General features: G+C 33.3%; 1 protein-coding gene across 2 annotated transcripts; it reads right to left on the reverse strand.

The window, feature by feature from the left end:
- Nucleotides 1–5,722: 5,722 nt before the first annotated feature.
- Nucleotides 5,723–15,249, reverse strand: LOC111705964 (tRNA (cytosine(38)-C(5))-methyltransferase). Of its 2 annotated transcripts, none has more exons than XM_023478677.1 (7): nucleotides 15,080–15,249; nucleotides 11,022–11,096; nucleotides 10,116–10,185; nucleotides 9,791–9,878; nucleotides 8,889–9,379; nucleotides 6,317–6,446; nucleotides 5,723–6,014 (listed from the first exon to the last, which is right to left on the reverse strand). In XM_023478677.1, exons 1-7 carry the CDS (start codon nucleotides 15,238–15,240, stop codon nucleotides 5,743–5,745), a joined length of 1,287 nt encoding a protein of 428 aa, XP_023334445.1. In that variant the 5' UTR covers nucleotides 15,241–15,249; the 3' UTR covers nucleotides 5,723–5,742. The 2 variants fall into 2 exon arrangements, with proteins under 2 accessions (XP_023334445.1, XP_023334444.1); XM_023478676.1 differs by having other exon boundaries at nucleotides 6,317–6,452.

A 15,249-nucleotide genomic window follows, 5' to 3' on the forward strand; every position in this document is an offset into this window, starting at 1 on the left:
TAACAAATTAAGGTAACTAAGTAAAAAGGTAACTAACTCAGGTAACTAATTAAGGTAACTAATAATATTTACTAATTAGGGTTACTAATTAAGGAAACGAATTGAGGTAACTGATTAAAAAGGTAACTAATGAATATAAGTTATTATAAAGGTAACTAATTAGGATAACTAATTAAGTGTGTATTATGAAAATCTCCTGTTTAACTATAATGTAAGTGAGGGTTCGTGAACTAGATAAATTCGACACCTAGTCTTACATTAGTTGATTAGTTCACGTAACAAACTATTGTCTAAAACTGAATTCAGAAATTTGGAAAAAAATCCCAATTATTTTTTATTGAAAAACAATTATCCTTTTCCCTGTATCCTATTTATCCTTCTCCCTGTATCCTCTCTATCCTTTTCCCTGTATCCTATTTATCCTTCTCCCTGTATCCTCTCTATCCTTCTCCCTGTATCCTCTCTATCCTTCTCCCTGTATCCTATTTTTCTTTTTCCCTGTATTCTCTCCATCCTTCTCCCTGTATCCTCTTTATCCTTCTCCCTGTATCCTCTCGATCCTTCTCCCTGTATCCTCTCCATCCTTCTCTCTGTATCCTCTTTATCCTTCTCCCTGTATCCTCTCCATCCTTCTCTCTATATCCTCTTTATCCTTCTCCCTGAATCCTCTCCATCCTTCTCCCTGTATCCTATTTATCCTTCTCCCTGTATCCTCTCTATCCTTCTCCCTGTATCCTCTCTATCCTACTCCCTGTATCCTCTCTATCCTTCTCCCTGTATCCTATTTTTCTTTTTCCCTGTATTCTCTCCATCCTTCTCCCTGTATCTTCTTTATCCTTCTCCCTGTATCCTCTCGATCCTTCTCCCTGTATCCAAATTAATGTACTCCAACCCACCCACCCTCATTAATTTTCTGTGAAAGCCTAAGGACTCCTGACCTTTCTCTCTCCCCCCCCCCCACCTCCTTTTCCTACCAATTCAAACATATGTCTAGTTCTAACTGGATATAAATATTATATTACGCATTGAATAATTATCATTTATCAAATCGTCACGCAATTATTCAGCTCAACGCCATGAATCCATTATAATGTCCAAACCAATACAGGCGTAGTACATTAAAATACAATCAAAGAATGAAAATTATTGAGTTTTGTTATTGTTACAGGGTTCCCAATAAACATAGGAATTAAGTGACGAACTCAAGATGATCTTTGTTTAGCATTGTAATACCTGATTTAAAACTTAAAAGTCATAATGTAATTATGTCTGCTTAAGTTTATTTTATGAAAACAGTAAATCTTAGTGGGCCGTATCACTACACTATAATCATAAATCATTTAAGAGACGAAATCATCACTCAATTCCCAAGTTTATTGGGACAGCCTGTATATATAGCCAGTGTCAAAAAATGTATTATGTGTATTGCGTATACTTGATCGAATGCAATTCATGTTATCTACAAACTATCAAATTGTCATACACTTAATAATAAATAAAGTAGGCAACGGCAACCGCAACAACAAATGCCTTAAGGGCAACGGCAACTGCAACAACAAAAGCCTGATGGACAAGGGCAACCGACACAACAAAAACCTGATGGGCAAGGGCACCTGCAACAACAAAAACCTGATGGGAAAGGGCAACTGCAACAACAAAAACCTGATGGGAAAGGGCAACTGCAATAACAAAATCCTGATGGGACAAGGACAACCGCCACAACAAAAACCTAACGGGCAAGGGAAACCGCAACAACAAAAACCAGGAAACATTTTAACCGACTATATGCGCCGATTGTAAATATGCCAGGTAAATAATTCTGGACTTAATTGTTCGACATTGGTTTGTCGGAGACTAAATGTTTGCAGGGAAGCCTGATGGACAAGGGCAACCGCAACAACAAAAAGCTTGATGGGCACGGGCTTTCGCAAAAAACAAAATCCTGATGGACACGAGCATCAGCAACAACAAACGTCTGATAAGCCAGGCAACAGCATAATCAGGAAGCCAACAGACCTGAATTGTTAAGTGCATTTGATAAATACACGCTTTTATCTGTAAAATGCATGATATTAAATATAAAGACTCGATAATTGTGTTTTAACAAGAAGTCATTTTTTCAGAACTTTAGAAATGAGAAAGTAGTAACTCATACTACAGGGTTACCCACAAGGAATGACAATTTAATGACGACATCTATAAATCTTTAAATAAAAGGTTAATCACAAAGGATGAGCCCGCAAAGACGACCGGAAATTCTCAAAATCTGATATTCTCAGGTTTAAGTTAAATCTTCTGCCTTAAAATAGTATTTTACGGCTTATTTATTGATTTTAATGAAACAAGATTAAATGTTGCAGGAGGGAATTATTAATATAAAGAAACATATAGTATAAATTTACTCAGTCGTTTCTGAAGTCTCATCCTTTGTAATTGTGGGTAATCCTGTATAGCAAACTTAAGGTTGAAATTTGTAGTTTGCCTTGTGTTGTTTTGTGCTGTGCTATGCTGTACTGTACTGTACTGTGCTGTGCTGTGCTGTGCTGTGCTATGCTGTACTGTCCTGTCCTGTGCTGTATTGTACTGTATTGTACTGTACTGTACTGTGCTGTGCTGTGCTGTGCAATGCTGTCCTGTCCTGTCCTGTGCTGTATTGTACTGTACTGTACTGTGCTGTGCTATGCTGTACTGTCCTGTACTGTACTGTACTGTACTGTACTGTGCTGTACTGTACTGTACTGTACTGTACTGTACTGTACTGTACTGTACTGTACTGTACTGTACTGTACTGTATTGTACTGTACTGTACTGTACTGTACTGTACTGTACTGTATTCAGACTTTGAATTATATATTAAATTAATTTACTACAAAAGAAACAAGTTTAAAGGAAATCATGAATCTAAGTAAAACATGATACAGGTTCCGTACAGTCGTTTCTGAATTTTCATCACTTAAGGTAACCCTGTACGTATTTTGTAAAAACGAAATCCATAAATAAATGTAACAATGAAAAAATTTCTTTGACAAAATTATAGTAATTACGAATAAATTGGTTTTAACCTTTTCTGAAAATGTCGGATAACAAGAACTTAAACAAGGGGAATGATCACGAAATTAGAGAGGGGGTGGTATTCACTACGGTTGTCCTCAGAAAAGACTGAACATTTGTTAGGGTTAGTATTATTTTCTCGTTAGCAATAGCATGGCTCCCTGCTGGGTACAGTTCAGTAAATTGAGAGGGGGGGGGGGCACTTAAATCAAAATATTTACAAGCTATGCTAGTTGCGGCAACATACAGCTTCAAAATCCCAACTCTTTAATTTATATTCATATTTGTTTTCTTTAAAATTTCACTTTTCACAAGAAACATGGATTTTATGTTCACTTTTCACTTCCTCGATCCTCACCTTAGAACTTAGAACACTCGAGTATATACAGGGTTACACACACATAATAAGACTTCAGAGACAATTTTAATTCGTTTCATTCATGTAATAACTCTCAGCAACTGTAAACAGGTTTTGTTTTTTGGCAGATCATTACATATACCCGTAAAAGACTACATTCAAGGCAGAAGATTTAATTCAACCTAAAATCGTCCTATTTTGGTCGTCTTTACAGTCTCATTCTTTGTGATTACAAAGACGACCTGAAATTTGATGATCAAATTGTATAATTGATTCTATTGCCCTGACGTTGGTATTTTGTTGCTTGGTTGATTATTTGACAAAGAAAGAAAACAGTTTACAGTCGTCTTTAGAGGGCAATCCTTTGCGTGTAACCCTGCTTGTGTAAATCTGTGTCTCAACTGATTTAATTTTAAGAAACTAAACATCTCGTTAGACAGGACAACACGCATATATTTTTATTTATTCAGTGCCATGTCTGTGTTAAGCTTTCAAGTACAGGGTTATACCTACAAAGAATGAGATTCAGTACTAAGGATCCGGATTCGGAAAATATCTTTCACATTTTCATAACTAATAAGGGTAGATAATTAGGGGAGCTAATTAAGGTAAATAATTAATGTACGAATTAAGGAAACTAATTAATGTAACTAATTAGTGTAGCTAATTTTCATAATTTTTGAACCACTGAAAAATTGTCTCAATTTTTTATTCCTTTTAATGCTAAATACTTGTTGAGCCATTAGCCTAGTTGTATTTTTTTAGTTGAAATTTGTGTTTTGAGACGAACAAGTTTTTGGTTGATATTTTGCCCCTGGATCCGGATCCGTTTATTTTTTCAGATTCAGATCCAGGGAAACCGAAATGTTGTAAATCCAACGGATCCGGATCCTAAACACGGCTTCAGACACGAAACTATGCAGAAATTATTCAGTATGTTTACTAAAAATCCTAGAACCCTCCCTGCATTCTTGTAAATTTCTTTGTCAAATTACTTAGTTTACGTTTAAAACTTTAAAAAATTTCAACTAGTCAAATCTCTACAGTTTAGGGTCGTCATTTAAGTCTACTGTTGTGGACAACCCTAAAAATAATACATAAATAAGTCTAGCAATATATAATTGTTAAATACATCTCACTTGAAATTGTTATTAATTACTAATCTTAATTATTAACTTCTCCAGGGTAGCAAAACTATACTTAACATAACAACTGCTTAACATAACATAACTGCTTAACATAACATAACTGCTTAACATAACATAACTGCTTAACATATACATAACATAACTGCTTAACATAACATAACTGCTTAACATACATAACATAACTGCTTAACATACATAACATAACTGCTTAACATAACATAACTGCTTAACATACATAACATAACTGCTTAACATAACATAACTGCTTAACATAACATAACTGCTTAACATACATAACATAACTGCTTAACATAACATAACTGCTTAACATAACATAACTGCTTATCATAACATAACTGCTTATCATAAACATAACTGCTTAACATAACATAACTGCTTATCATAACATAACTGCTTAACATAACATAACTGAACTGCTTAACATAACATAACTGCTTATCATAACATAACTGCTTAACATAACATAACTGCTATTTATTCATGAAACCTACAGATAAGAATTACCCTGAACCAGGGAATAGGAATAAAGACAAAAAGAAATGGCGCTGGTCTAGCATGAGAAAGCCAGTCGCACTGCTTTGCAGACCAGTACGGTAACCTAACACACACTCTTTTGGTACAGACACACAACATGATTACAGTCAAGGAAATTGCAGAACAATGTTGTCCTTGCCAATTATAATTAAGTTTGAATAACGACTATATTTATTGTAAACTTTGATCAAGTTATATTCTTTGCATGAAAATTTGGCTTTATAGTGTTGACTTAAATATATAAATAATATATTACATGCATTTTAAACTTATTTTTAAGTAAACAATTAACAATAAACAAATGTACTCTCCTAGACTGTACAAATACGAACTGTTTAAACCTACAGTACACACCTTTGGTACGGTAACCTTACACACTCTTTTGGTACAGACACACACACATGACGTTTCCGCCCCCTGCCCTGAATCTACTTTAGTCAGAATCTTATTGTTTTAGTATTATTATTTGTTTACAATTTTAATGGTTATAAAATACCAAGTTTTCTATTTTCATAATAAAACAAAACATATTTGAAATTGTTATTAAGTTTAGACTATTGAAAGAACTTTACCCAGAATATTTATTATAATTTTGATCAAAACTGACTCCTTAAAATAAATAAAATTTATTCAACAATATATTAAAAAATGCAACAATATGGCCACCACGTGAACATTCAAACTGTTACCAAGAGTTTTATATTTCTGTTTTCGAGTTGTTTCATCAGGAAAAGAAAATGTTTTAGGAAACCCCATCAATTGCGAAATTTCCGTAGGCGTGAAAAAACGCAATTTCAACTCTGATAAAATGCGTGAAACTTCTTCTGGGGAATCAGCAACACTTTCTGCTTGCGCATAGGCCGCGCTCCGGTCTCCACCTTGCTGCAATACACTTCCCGTTCCTGTAGAGTGGCAAAGTTTATTAAAATACAAATCAAATTTAAAATCAATAAGTTTTTAAGAAACTGTGAGCGCAATTTCAAGTGACAATGTCACAATGGTGGCCTTGAAACCTTCATCTGATTGTAGAAATGGAAAAGTAACTTGTTTACAAAACCACAATTGATCAATTTTCAAAATTTAAAACATTGTTATCTAATTTATACTTGATCAGACAAAGCTATAAGTGTACCGTTGTGAATCGGATCTTGCCATCTTTGAAAGAGAGTCACTTAAAATTTGGTTAATATAACATTATTATTACCTTCAAAGTAATGACCGTAAGCTTTAGTGAAACAACAAGTTCTGTGACTGCTCCTGTCCACAATATCTAGAACTTTACCATACTTTGGCAAGATCTTGTCATCTAGAAGATACTCATTAACATCTTCATCCTGTGCCTAACAGCGAAGAGTATCAATAAAAGCTCGTGCTTAAATACACGGTGTCCGACGAAACATGACGGTGGAAAGACGATTAGAAGGTCGTCTTTAATCGTTAAACAAATTTTCAGCGTTTTCCGTAAACTTAATTTTTAAATTCTAGAGTTAATTATTACAAAATACCCTTAGAAAGATGAAGATTGAAGAATTACATTCAGATTGAATTGAAATCTAAACGAAATTGTTAATATCTCCAAAAATACTAAGCACAAAATAGGCAGACCACATTTTGGAAATGCCAGGACTAGGAGAATTTTGGATGCTATCCAGTTTGAACTACTGACGTTTGAACTATTGATCGTTTAAACTATTGCTCGTTTGAACTATTGCTCGTTTGAACTATTGCTCGTTAACTACTGCACGTGGTACCACGTTTGTAGTTAAATCGACCAAAAGTTAAGCGACTTTGTTTTATGCTCATTTAAACTATTCTTTTATGTTATTCAAGAACTATCATTTGAGCATGAACATTGAATGTAAACACAATGCTTCAAATGAGTCTTAGAAATATTTCAAATTAACATGAAAATAGTTCAAATGAACAAAAAATAGTTCAAATAAACAAAAAATAGTTCAAATAACAAAAATATAGTTCAAAATGAACCAAAAAAAGTTCAAATGAACAAAAAATAGTTCAAATGAACAAAAAATAGTTCAAATTAACAAAAAAATAGTTCAAATAAATAAAAAAAGTTAAAATGAAAAAATACTTTTTTGGTTCAGTAGAACAATTTTCTGTTCATTTGAACTACTAGCCACAGCGCTAGGACTCTAGCCTGTCCTAGCCCCAGCACTCGGCCCAGAAATTGTCTTAACCTAACCTAACCCAGAAATAATAAATATATTTGAACTAGTTTTTGGTTCCGTTGAACTATTTTTGTGGGCATTTGAAATATTTTGTATTTCAACTATCAACTGAATTTTTTTATACATTTGAACTCCAAGCCGCAGCGCTCGGCCCAGAAATAGTCTTAACCCAGCCTGACTCTGATTTAATACACACATTTCAAACTATTTTCATGTTCATTTGAACTATTTTGAAGTTCATTTGAAAACTGCCGATAATCCAACAAAATAGTTCAAATGAGCAAATAGTGTGTTAATTTGAACTACAGGATATGACGTCATGTCAGTAGTTTAAACGACCAATAGTTCAAACGGCAGAAACAGAAATCCATCGAATTTTGTGGTTGGTGTTTCAAGGCATACCTAATTCTGAAAACTAAATCTCATTATTTCTTTCCATGAATTATAAATGAAAAAATTTAAAGGTTTACAAGATTTCCAACAAAAGTATGAAAGAAATGATCTTCCTCGTAATTGGGAACTTTCTATGGTATTAAAACTTTAAAAGCTGTACTTTAATTATATTAAAAGAATTCTAATTTCAGCTACCCACCTGTAATTCAAAGGAAAAAGAAGAAAAGCCAGATTTAATATTTCAATAGAACTAACTTCCATTACAAAAAGTTTTTAAATTGGTTCACCCCCCCCCCCCCTATTATTATTCCTAAAGTGAGACCCATACAACTAGGAGATTGAAAACGACAGTTAACCTCCAGGGGTGTATATTAGTTCTAAGACTCATAGTTTTGCCCCCTCCCCAAAGCTGAGACTTGAAAAGGTCAACCACCAGGTTCCCACTTCACACTAAATTCTTATTTTTTTCAGTTATGAATGAACACAATGACAGACAAGCTTTTTAAAGGGGAAACATGATATTGCAATTGAGGGAAAAAATATGATATTTTTTCCCCCAAAAAAGGTTTTGCTTTGTTTCCTGTGTGAACGTCCAAAACTAGGAGATAAAAAAAGAAATTCCCTCTTTTTCCTTCCCCTATTCCTTAAAATATCATATTTTTCCCAAAAAAGGATTGGCATAGTTTCCTGTGTGCCAAAACCAGCGGATAACAAATAAATTCCCTCTTTCCTCCTTTTCTCTTCTGTCTTCCCCCTTTTTTCCCCTTCCCTCTCCCCCCCTTTTTTCCCCTTCCCTCTCCCCCCTTTTTTCCCTTCCCTCTCCCCCCTTTTTTCCATTCCCTCTTCCCCATTTTTTCCCCTTCCCGTTTCCCGTTTTCTGTTTTTATCAAAAATCCCCCCCCCCACCCACACTTAAAAAGCTAATTTTTTGGGGGCAAATGAAAAATATTCATTCCTGTTAGATTCAAATAGTCCAATGAAAATGAAACATGGAAAAAACCATTTTTCACTTAAATAAATTGAATTTCAAGCTACTAGTAAAACTATTGGCAGTTCGCATCATATAATCAAGATTACTTAAATGTCGTCTTCCTATTCCATAGTTTATGGGACCAATGTCATATATCTTGTCGAAAAAGAAAAGTAACAGAAAACAAAAAAAAAAGAAATAAGAAATGCAATACTGTTCGTTTCCTGCAGAAAGCTGTCCAAAGATCCAGAAGCTTGATTCAATCCCAGCTTTTCAACAGATATCTTCAAACTGGAGAAATCAGTGTGTAATCTTGCTACATTGTGTTCATTGATTATCACGTTACCGTCTTGGCTAGTCACGTTACATTCCTTGTTTGTCGCGTTACCAGCAGAATTGTTTTTTACATTGCATTCATCGATTGTTACGTTACTTTCGCAAACTGTCATGTTACTTTCTAGTTCCGTCAAATTCTTATTAACTTTACTATCACTTGTTTCGTTGTCCGATTGCACGTTCAGGACGCAGTCTTGTTCAGTTGGCAAATGCGGGTCTGATCCCCATGAGACGCATCCTTTCCTTGCTACCAGATAGTATCTAAGCCTGGAGTTAGGAATATTAAGTTGGTTTGGATTAATGAGGAACTCCTTCCAGTAAAACCCTTCACCAGAGAGGGTTGCTAGAACCAGATCCCTAGACTCACTACTCTCAAATCCTGATAAGGAATTTTCTTATCCCAATATCTTTGCAGCCTGATGTGGTAGACCTTAGATATTTTAAACTATAAATTATGTTAGATCTAATAACCCAATTAAGTTTAAAATTTCTAAGGTCTACGACATAGGTTGCAAAGATATAGGTATAAAAAATCCGAGATTGTGGCAAAGACTCAAATCCTTAAAGTTTATTTTTTAACTCATCCATGTATTGAAATTCTTAAAAATAAAAATATTAAACCCTAAAACAGAAAAAACTTTTATGGCACATTTTTAAACAATTGTTTATCATTCTGATTGCATGCAGGCTGAATTTGAAAGAAAAACACATATATTAAAGTTCTTAAGCTTCAAAATACAAGATTTCTAGGGAAGGGGGATTGTGCCTCTAAGCCCCTTGTATAGTTTACCTTGAACATTTTCAAGCAGAACATACTTTAAGCTTGGAACTTCAGGAATTAACTGAAGAAGATGTTTCAAGCCGTCGCTCCGCGGATCCTACCATACCAAACCATATACATATACTCAACCCGAGCCAAATCTAACCAAACCAAACCAAATCCAATCAAACCAATAGTTATACATACACTCAAAACAATTTACCAAACCAAACCAAATCCAACCAAACACCAAACCGAACAAATTTATAATCTATAATTTCACTCTAAACAAAATGAACTAAAAATTATCCAAAAAGAATATCTTCGATAAAGAATATTAAGGTTTGGTATGGTCCTGTATATCCCTGCGCTTCCCTTGCCTTGTGTGGGGTTGACAGGGAGGAGACATTAACAGTATATCAGGTCTAAACACAGAATATCAAGTCTAAACACAGAATATCAGGTCTAAACACAGTATATCAGGTCTAAACACAGTATATCAGGTCTAAACAAAGAATATCAGGTCTAAACACAGAATATTAGGTCTAAGCACAGAATAACAGGTCTAAACACAGAATATCAGGTCTAAACACAGAATATCAGGTCTAAACACAGAATAACAGGTCTAAACACAGAATATAAGGATTAGACACAGAAAATTAGGTCTAAACACAGAATATTAGGTCTAAACACAGAATAAGAGGTCTACACACAAAATATCAGGTCTAAACACAGAATATCAGGTCTAAACACAGAATAACAGGTCTAAACACAGAATATCAGGCCTAGACACAAAATATCAGGTCTGAACACAGAATATCAGGTCTAAACACAGAATATTAGGTCTAAACACAGAATAACAGGTCTGAACACATAAAATCAGGTCTAAATACAGTATATTAGATCTAAACACAGAATTTCAGGTCTAAACATAGAATATCAGGTCTAAAAATAATTTCAAGATTTTATTCCATCACTGTGCAATAATTCAAAATTTGCAAGCTCTCACGCAAAATTTGCTAGCTCTCACGCAAAAATCTATGAGAATTTTGCCAATACTTCTTAAAAACATAAACTAACCAAGTGTGATATTCCCAAACCCAAAGGTTCGCCCCATTAGTATAGTTTAAATTCTAAATGTAAAAAAGTATGTTTTTGAAATTATGAAAAGCTTAACACAATTCAAGGTTTTAATAAACTTATCTGTTGAACAGCTAGCTATTTTAGGATCTTTTTAGGAAAACAATTGCCAACTATCCACCTGATTTTTTTGATATCCTTCGCAGTCAGTCCCTTGATATCCCTTTGCCAGTGCGTTGTATCCGGATGATTGTGTCTGATATCCAGAATATACATTTAAAATACCCTGTACAGTGTACTGTACATTGTACACTGCACTGTACATTGTACACAAATACTTTTCTAAAAATGTGCGCACAAAATAATTCCTAAATAATTATTTGGTTTATATTCTAAGATATATTATTTATTAAAGGAACATCAGGCGTAATTTAAAGAGGAACTCCCCATTTCAAGAGGGACATGTTCAATTCACAACTGTACCCTTGTAACCTTTATATAACAATGTAGAAGATAATGTAGTTTTTCTAGCATTGTAAACTGTTAAATTTTGATTAAATTCAGACATGCACAAGTCACTTTAGTAGAGAAACCAAAATTGAAAATAATCATTTTTCAAAATTATAAACTTGGATATCTAATTTATGCTTGATCAGACAAAGCTTTTAGGGGAATAGTTGTGAATCGGAAATGCTACTCTAGACAAGGACTTTAGGCCACTTAAAATTATATCAACAGACCCTTAACCCTATCTCTGCTGGGGTACTTGAAAACAAGGATATGCTGGGGGGGGGTCAATTTGCCCCCCCCCCCCTCTAAATCCCATGTTTGATGTCCAAATATGACAAATGATACATCATTGGAAATGTTTGCAAAAAAAAATTTGTCCAAAAAATGAAAAATTATACATTTTTGAAAAGCCCTTGACCATGCCATTTCAAATATGCAAAAATTTTTGCAAAATTTTAAATAACCTGATTTTTAATCAAGAAAAACTAAAAATGTGCAAATTTCCTTTGACAGGTTGTTTGCAAATGCAGTTCGTTTCCTTATGTCAAAGGCTTTCCAAAAAGCTAAATTTTATTAAAATCTGACAAGTGGAAGAAGGTCAAAACAAAGATTTAGTTTGTTACAGGAAAAAGCAGTCATTAAGGCAGTGTGCCTGAGGACTCAGGCAGTTAGTATTAAAGCCCGGTTTTAGGCCTAAAGGGAGGGCTGTGGGTATGTAAGAAAAGTCAGAAAATTTCAACAGCCTCAGACTAATACTTTTTGAGTTATGAAAAAACCCAACAAGGGGGGGGGTCAAATTAACCCCCCCCCCCCCCAGCAGGAATAGGGTTAAAGTCCTAGAGAAGAAAAATAATATTAAATTAAAAAGAAATAATCAATAATAATGTTGAAAATAATATGGTTTTCGGACAATTGCATACTATGAAAAAAATTATGATTAAAAAAGAGAAAATTAATATTTAATATAATGTTCTGTGTTTATATGCTTGGCTTCACTAATTTTTTTTTATTATAATGATGAAAGTATTGATAATTATGGAGTTATTAAAATTATAATTTTAATAATTCCATAATTCAATTCAATTTATTACAAAAGAGCTTACATCCTTATGGAAAACAATAAAAAACATTTAATCAAAATTTTTTTCAAAATAAATTTGTTTCGCAGATTTCCAAATATTTTTTAAAATTTTCTAAATCACATTTTTATGCCTAAAATCTGAACAAAACATAATTTTTAAAAAGGTTGTCAAAACATCGATAATCCCGTTTTTGATCACCCTGTATATTATATACATATAAGGAAGATCTTTATTATATAGATAATACTGTTCCCGATCCCAAGAATGATACTGTTAATAATATTGATAATAAAAACAAGTATCAAATTCATAAAATTAACAAGAAAAATGAATAAGACATCTTTTAAGTAAAACTAATTTCCTAGAGATGGTTAATTCCATAAAAATAATCCGCTCCCCCCCCCCCCCTCCCCGGCTTTTATTAAAAAGGCAATTTCTTTTCAAAGAAAATCTCATTTTGTAGTTACTTGGACAGTTTTGATTAGTTTTAGTAGAAATATAGCTCACAAGATTTTCATCAAAATAATTGATATTTTGCTGAACTCTAACTCGACTCACGTTGATTTAATCAACTTCTTTAGAAATAAGATTTCTTCTAATTTTCTTTTTTTGGCACATTGATGTCAAATGTTGCATTAAAGTGGTTGTTATTAAGACTTAAAGGGTCTGTAAGCGTAATTTCATATGACCCTCCACGTAAAAAAGGCAATGCTTTGTCTAGTTGATCAAGTATGAAATAAATACTAATGTTTATGATGTTTAAAACTTATTATTTTCAATTATGCTTTCTCTACAAAGTAACTTGCGCAGGAAAACATATGGAAATTAACAGAATTAAACACATTCAAATTAAGAAAAACGACAATATCTTCCACATTTTTGATCAAATAAAGGTTTCAAGGATACCGTTTTGAATCGGGGAGTGCCATCTTTACATGAAGGGACACTTGAAATTAAGCTTACAAAATCTGTTTTAAAAAGGATGTGTAAGGAATCTTGATTAATTATGACTATTTTGACACTGTTTCTAACCAATGGAATTGAGTTAAAAAACTGAAAATCTAATGATCCATTCGATCTCAAGGTGAAATCGAAAAATTAAAACTTTAAAGGGACAAACCGAGAAAAACTTTAATACACATAAAATCTAAAAAAATGTTCGTTATGGTAGGTAGATTCCCAATTAAAAACATTCGATCTAAATGGGACACCAAATAACTGAACTCATTTTATCTTTAATTTCTTCGTTTCAAAACTTCATTTAAACTTAAAAGAATAAACTTAAGAATATCTGAAAGGTTCTTGCGAAATAAATTAAACTAACAAAGGGGGGGGGGGGGGCCACAAAACGTATTACTCTCCGGAAAATTTAAACAGTGTTTAAACATAACTTAGAATTGTCGTAGGAGGCTGATTTTTTGCATGCAAACTCAGAATTATGTATATTACGTGCATTTTTTGGTTTTGAAGGAATCTGAGCAAAAGTGCGTGCGCGCGCGCGTTTTTTGTGAAAAAATGCGACTTTTTTGACAGTAAATCAATGTTAACTTCATTAATTGCACTTGAAAATTTTTCCTGACACTCTTGAAACAAATATGCGCTAAAAAAATTCAACCCCAAAGGCTTAAATGTCCGCGCGCGCGCGCAATAAAAGAAAATATCTTTGTATACTAANGCAATTAATGAAGTTAACATTGATTTACTGTCAAAAAAGTCGCATTTTTTCACAAAAAACGCGCGCGCGCACGCACTTTTGCTCAGATTCCTTCAAAACCAAAAAATGCACGTAATATACATAATTCTGAGTTTGCATGCAAAAAATCAGCCTCCTACGACAATTCTAAGTTATGTTTAAACACTGTTTAAATTTTCCGGAGAGTAATACGTTTTGTGGCCCCCCCCCCCTTATAAACTATGAACCTCGAAGCTTTCTCAAATATAAAGAATTAATGAATGCAAAAACTAAAAACTTGAAGAAAGGGATTTCAAGTATTTAATAGAGTTAAGATTGCAATCAACGATTCACAACGGTACCCTATAAGGCGTTGTCTGATCAAATATGCATTATTTATCAAATAGAGTATGAAGTACAATAGATGGCAACGTAGAATTTGTACACTATCAGTACAGCTGTATTTTTACGTCACAAGCTTCAACTCAGTTTTTGTGTCCGACAAAATTATAGATATAAGATAATAAAGGGCTTATCTTAACAGTAAAATAAGTGCAATTTTGTGTTCTTTATTTTCTGTTTTTACACTTTTTTATTTAATCTTGGAAAACATGTCAACTAATGGGAGAACATGTTGTCTTCCTTGTTATATTTGACACTTGTGACGTTGTGTATAATTTGTTCATTTCTCTGTTGCCACCTATTGTACTTGATAATCTATTTAATCTATATCAATGTTTAAAATTTTTAAAGTTGATTATTTTCAATTGTTGTTTCTCTACAAAAGAGACTTACGCATTTGTAATGCAGGAAGACAAACAGGAAAATCGGTCATTGTCATCTCAGCCTGAAGGGTCAATAAAATTACGTTAACACTCCTTTAAAGTAACGTTTTGGTTGTTTTAGACTTCCAACATAATTTTTTTTTACAACTGATAAAAGAGAACATATTATTACAATCAAAATGTATATTTCCTGTAGATAGCGTTGGCTGAAGTATTAATGTCAACTGCAGCAACAACATTTAGTTTTGTTCCACACTCAACACTCTCAACTAATTCACAGGCTCTATGCATTCCTCCAATACCAGAGAAAAGTTCTAAAACCCTTAATTCATCAACTGCACTGTCCGACATTTTGTGTAT

This window comes from Eurytemora carolleeae, unplaced genomic scaffold (genome assembly GCF_000591075.1).
Source record: "Eurytemora carolleeae unplaced genomic scaffold, Eaff_2.0 scaffold541, whole genome shotgun sequence".
Taxonomy (NCBI): Eukaryota; Metazoa; Arthropoda; class Copepoda; order Calanoida; family Temoridae; genus Eurytemora; species Eurytemora carolleeae.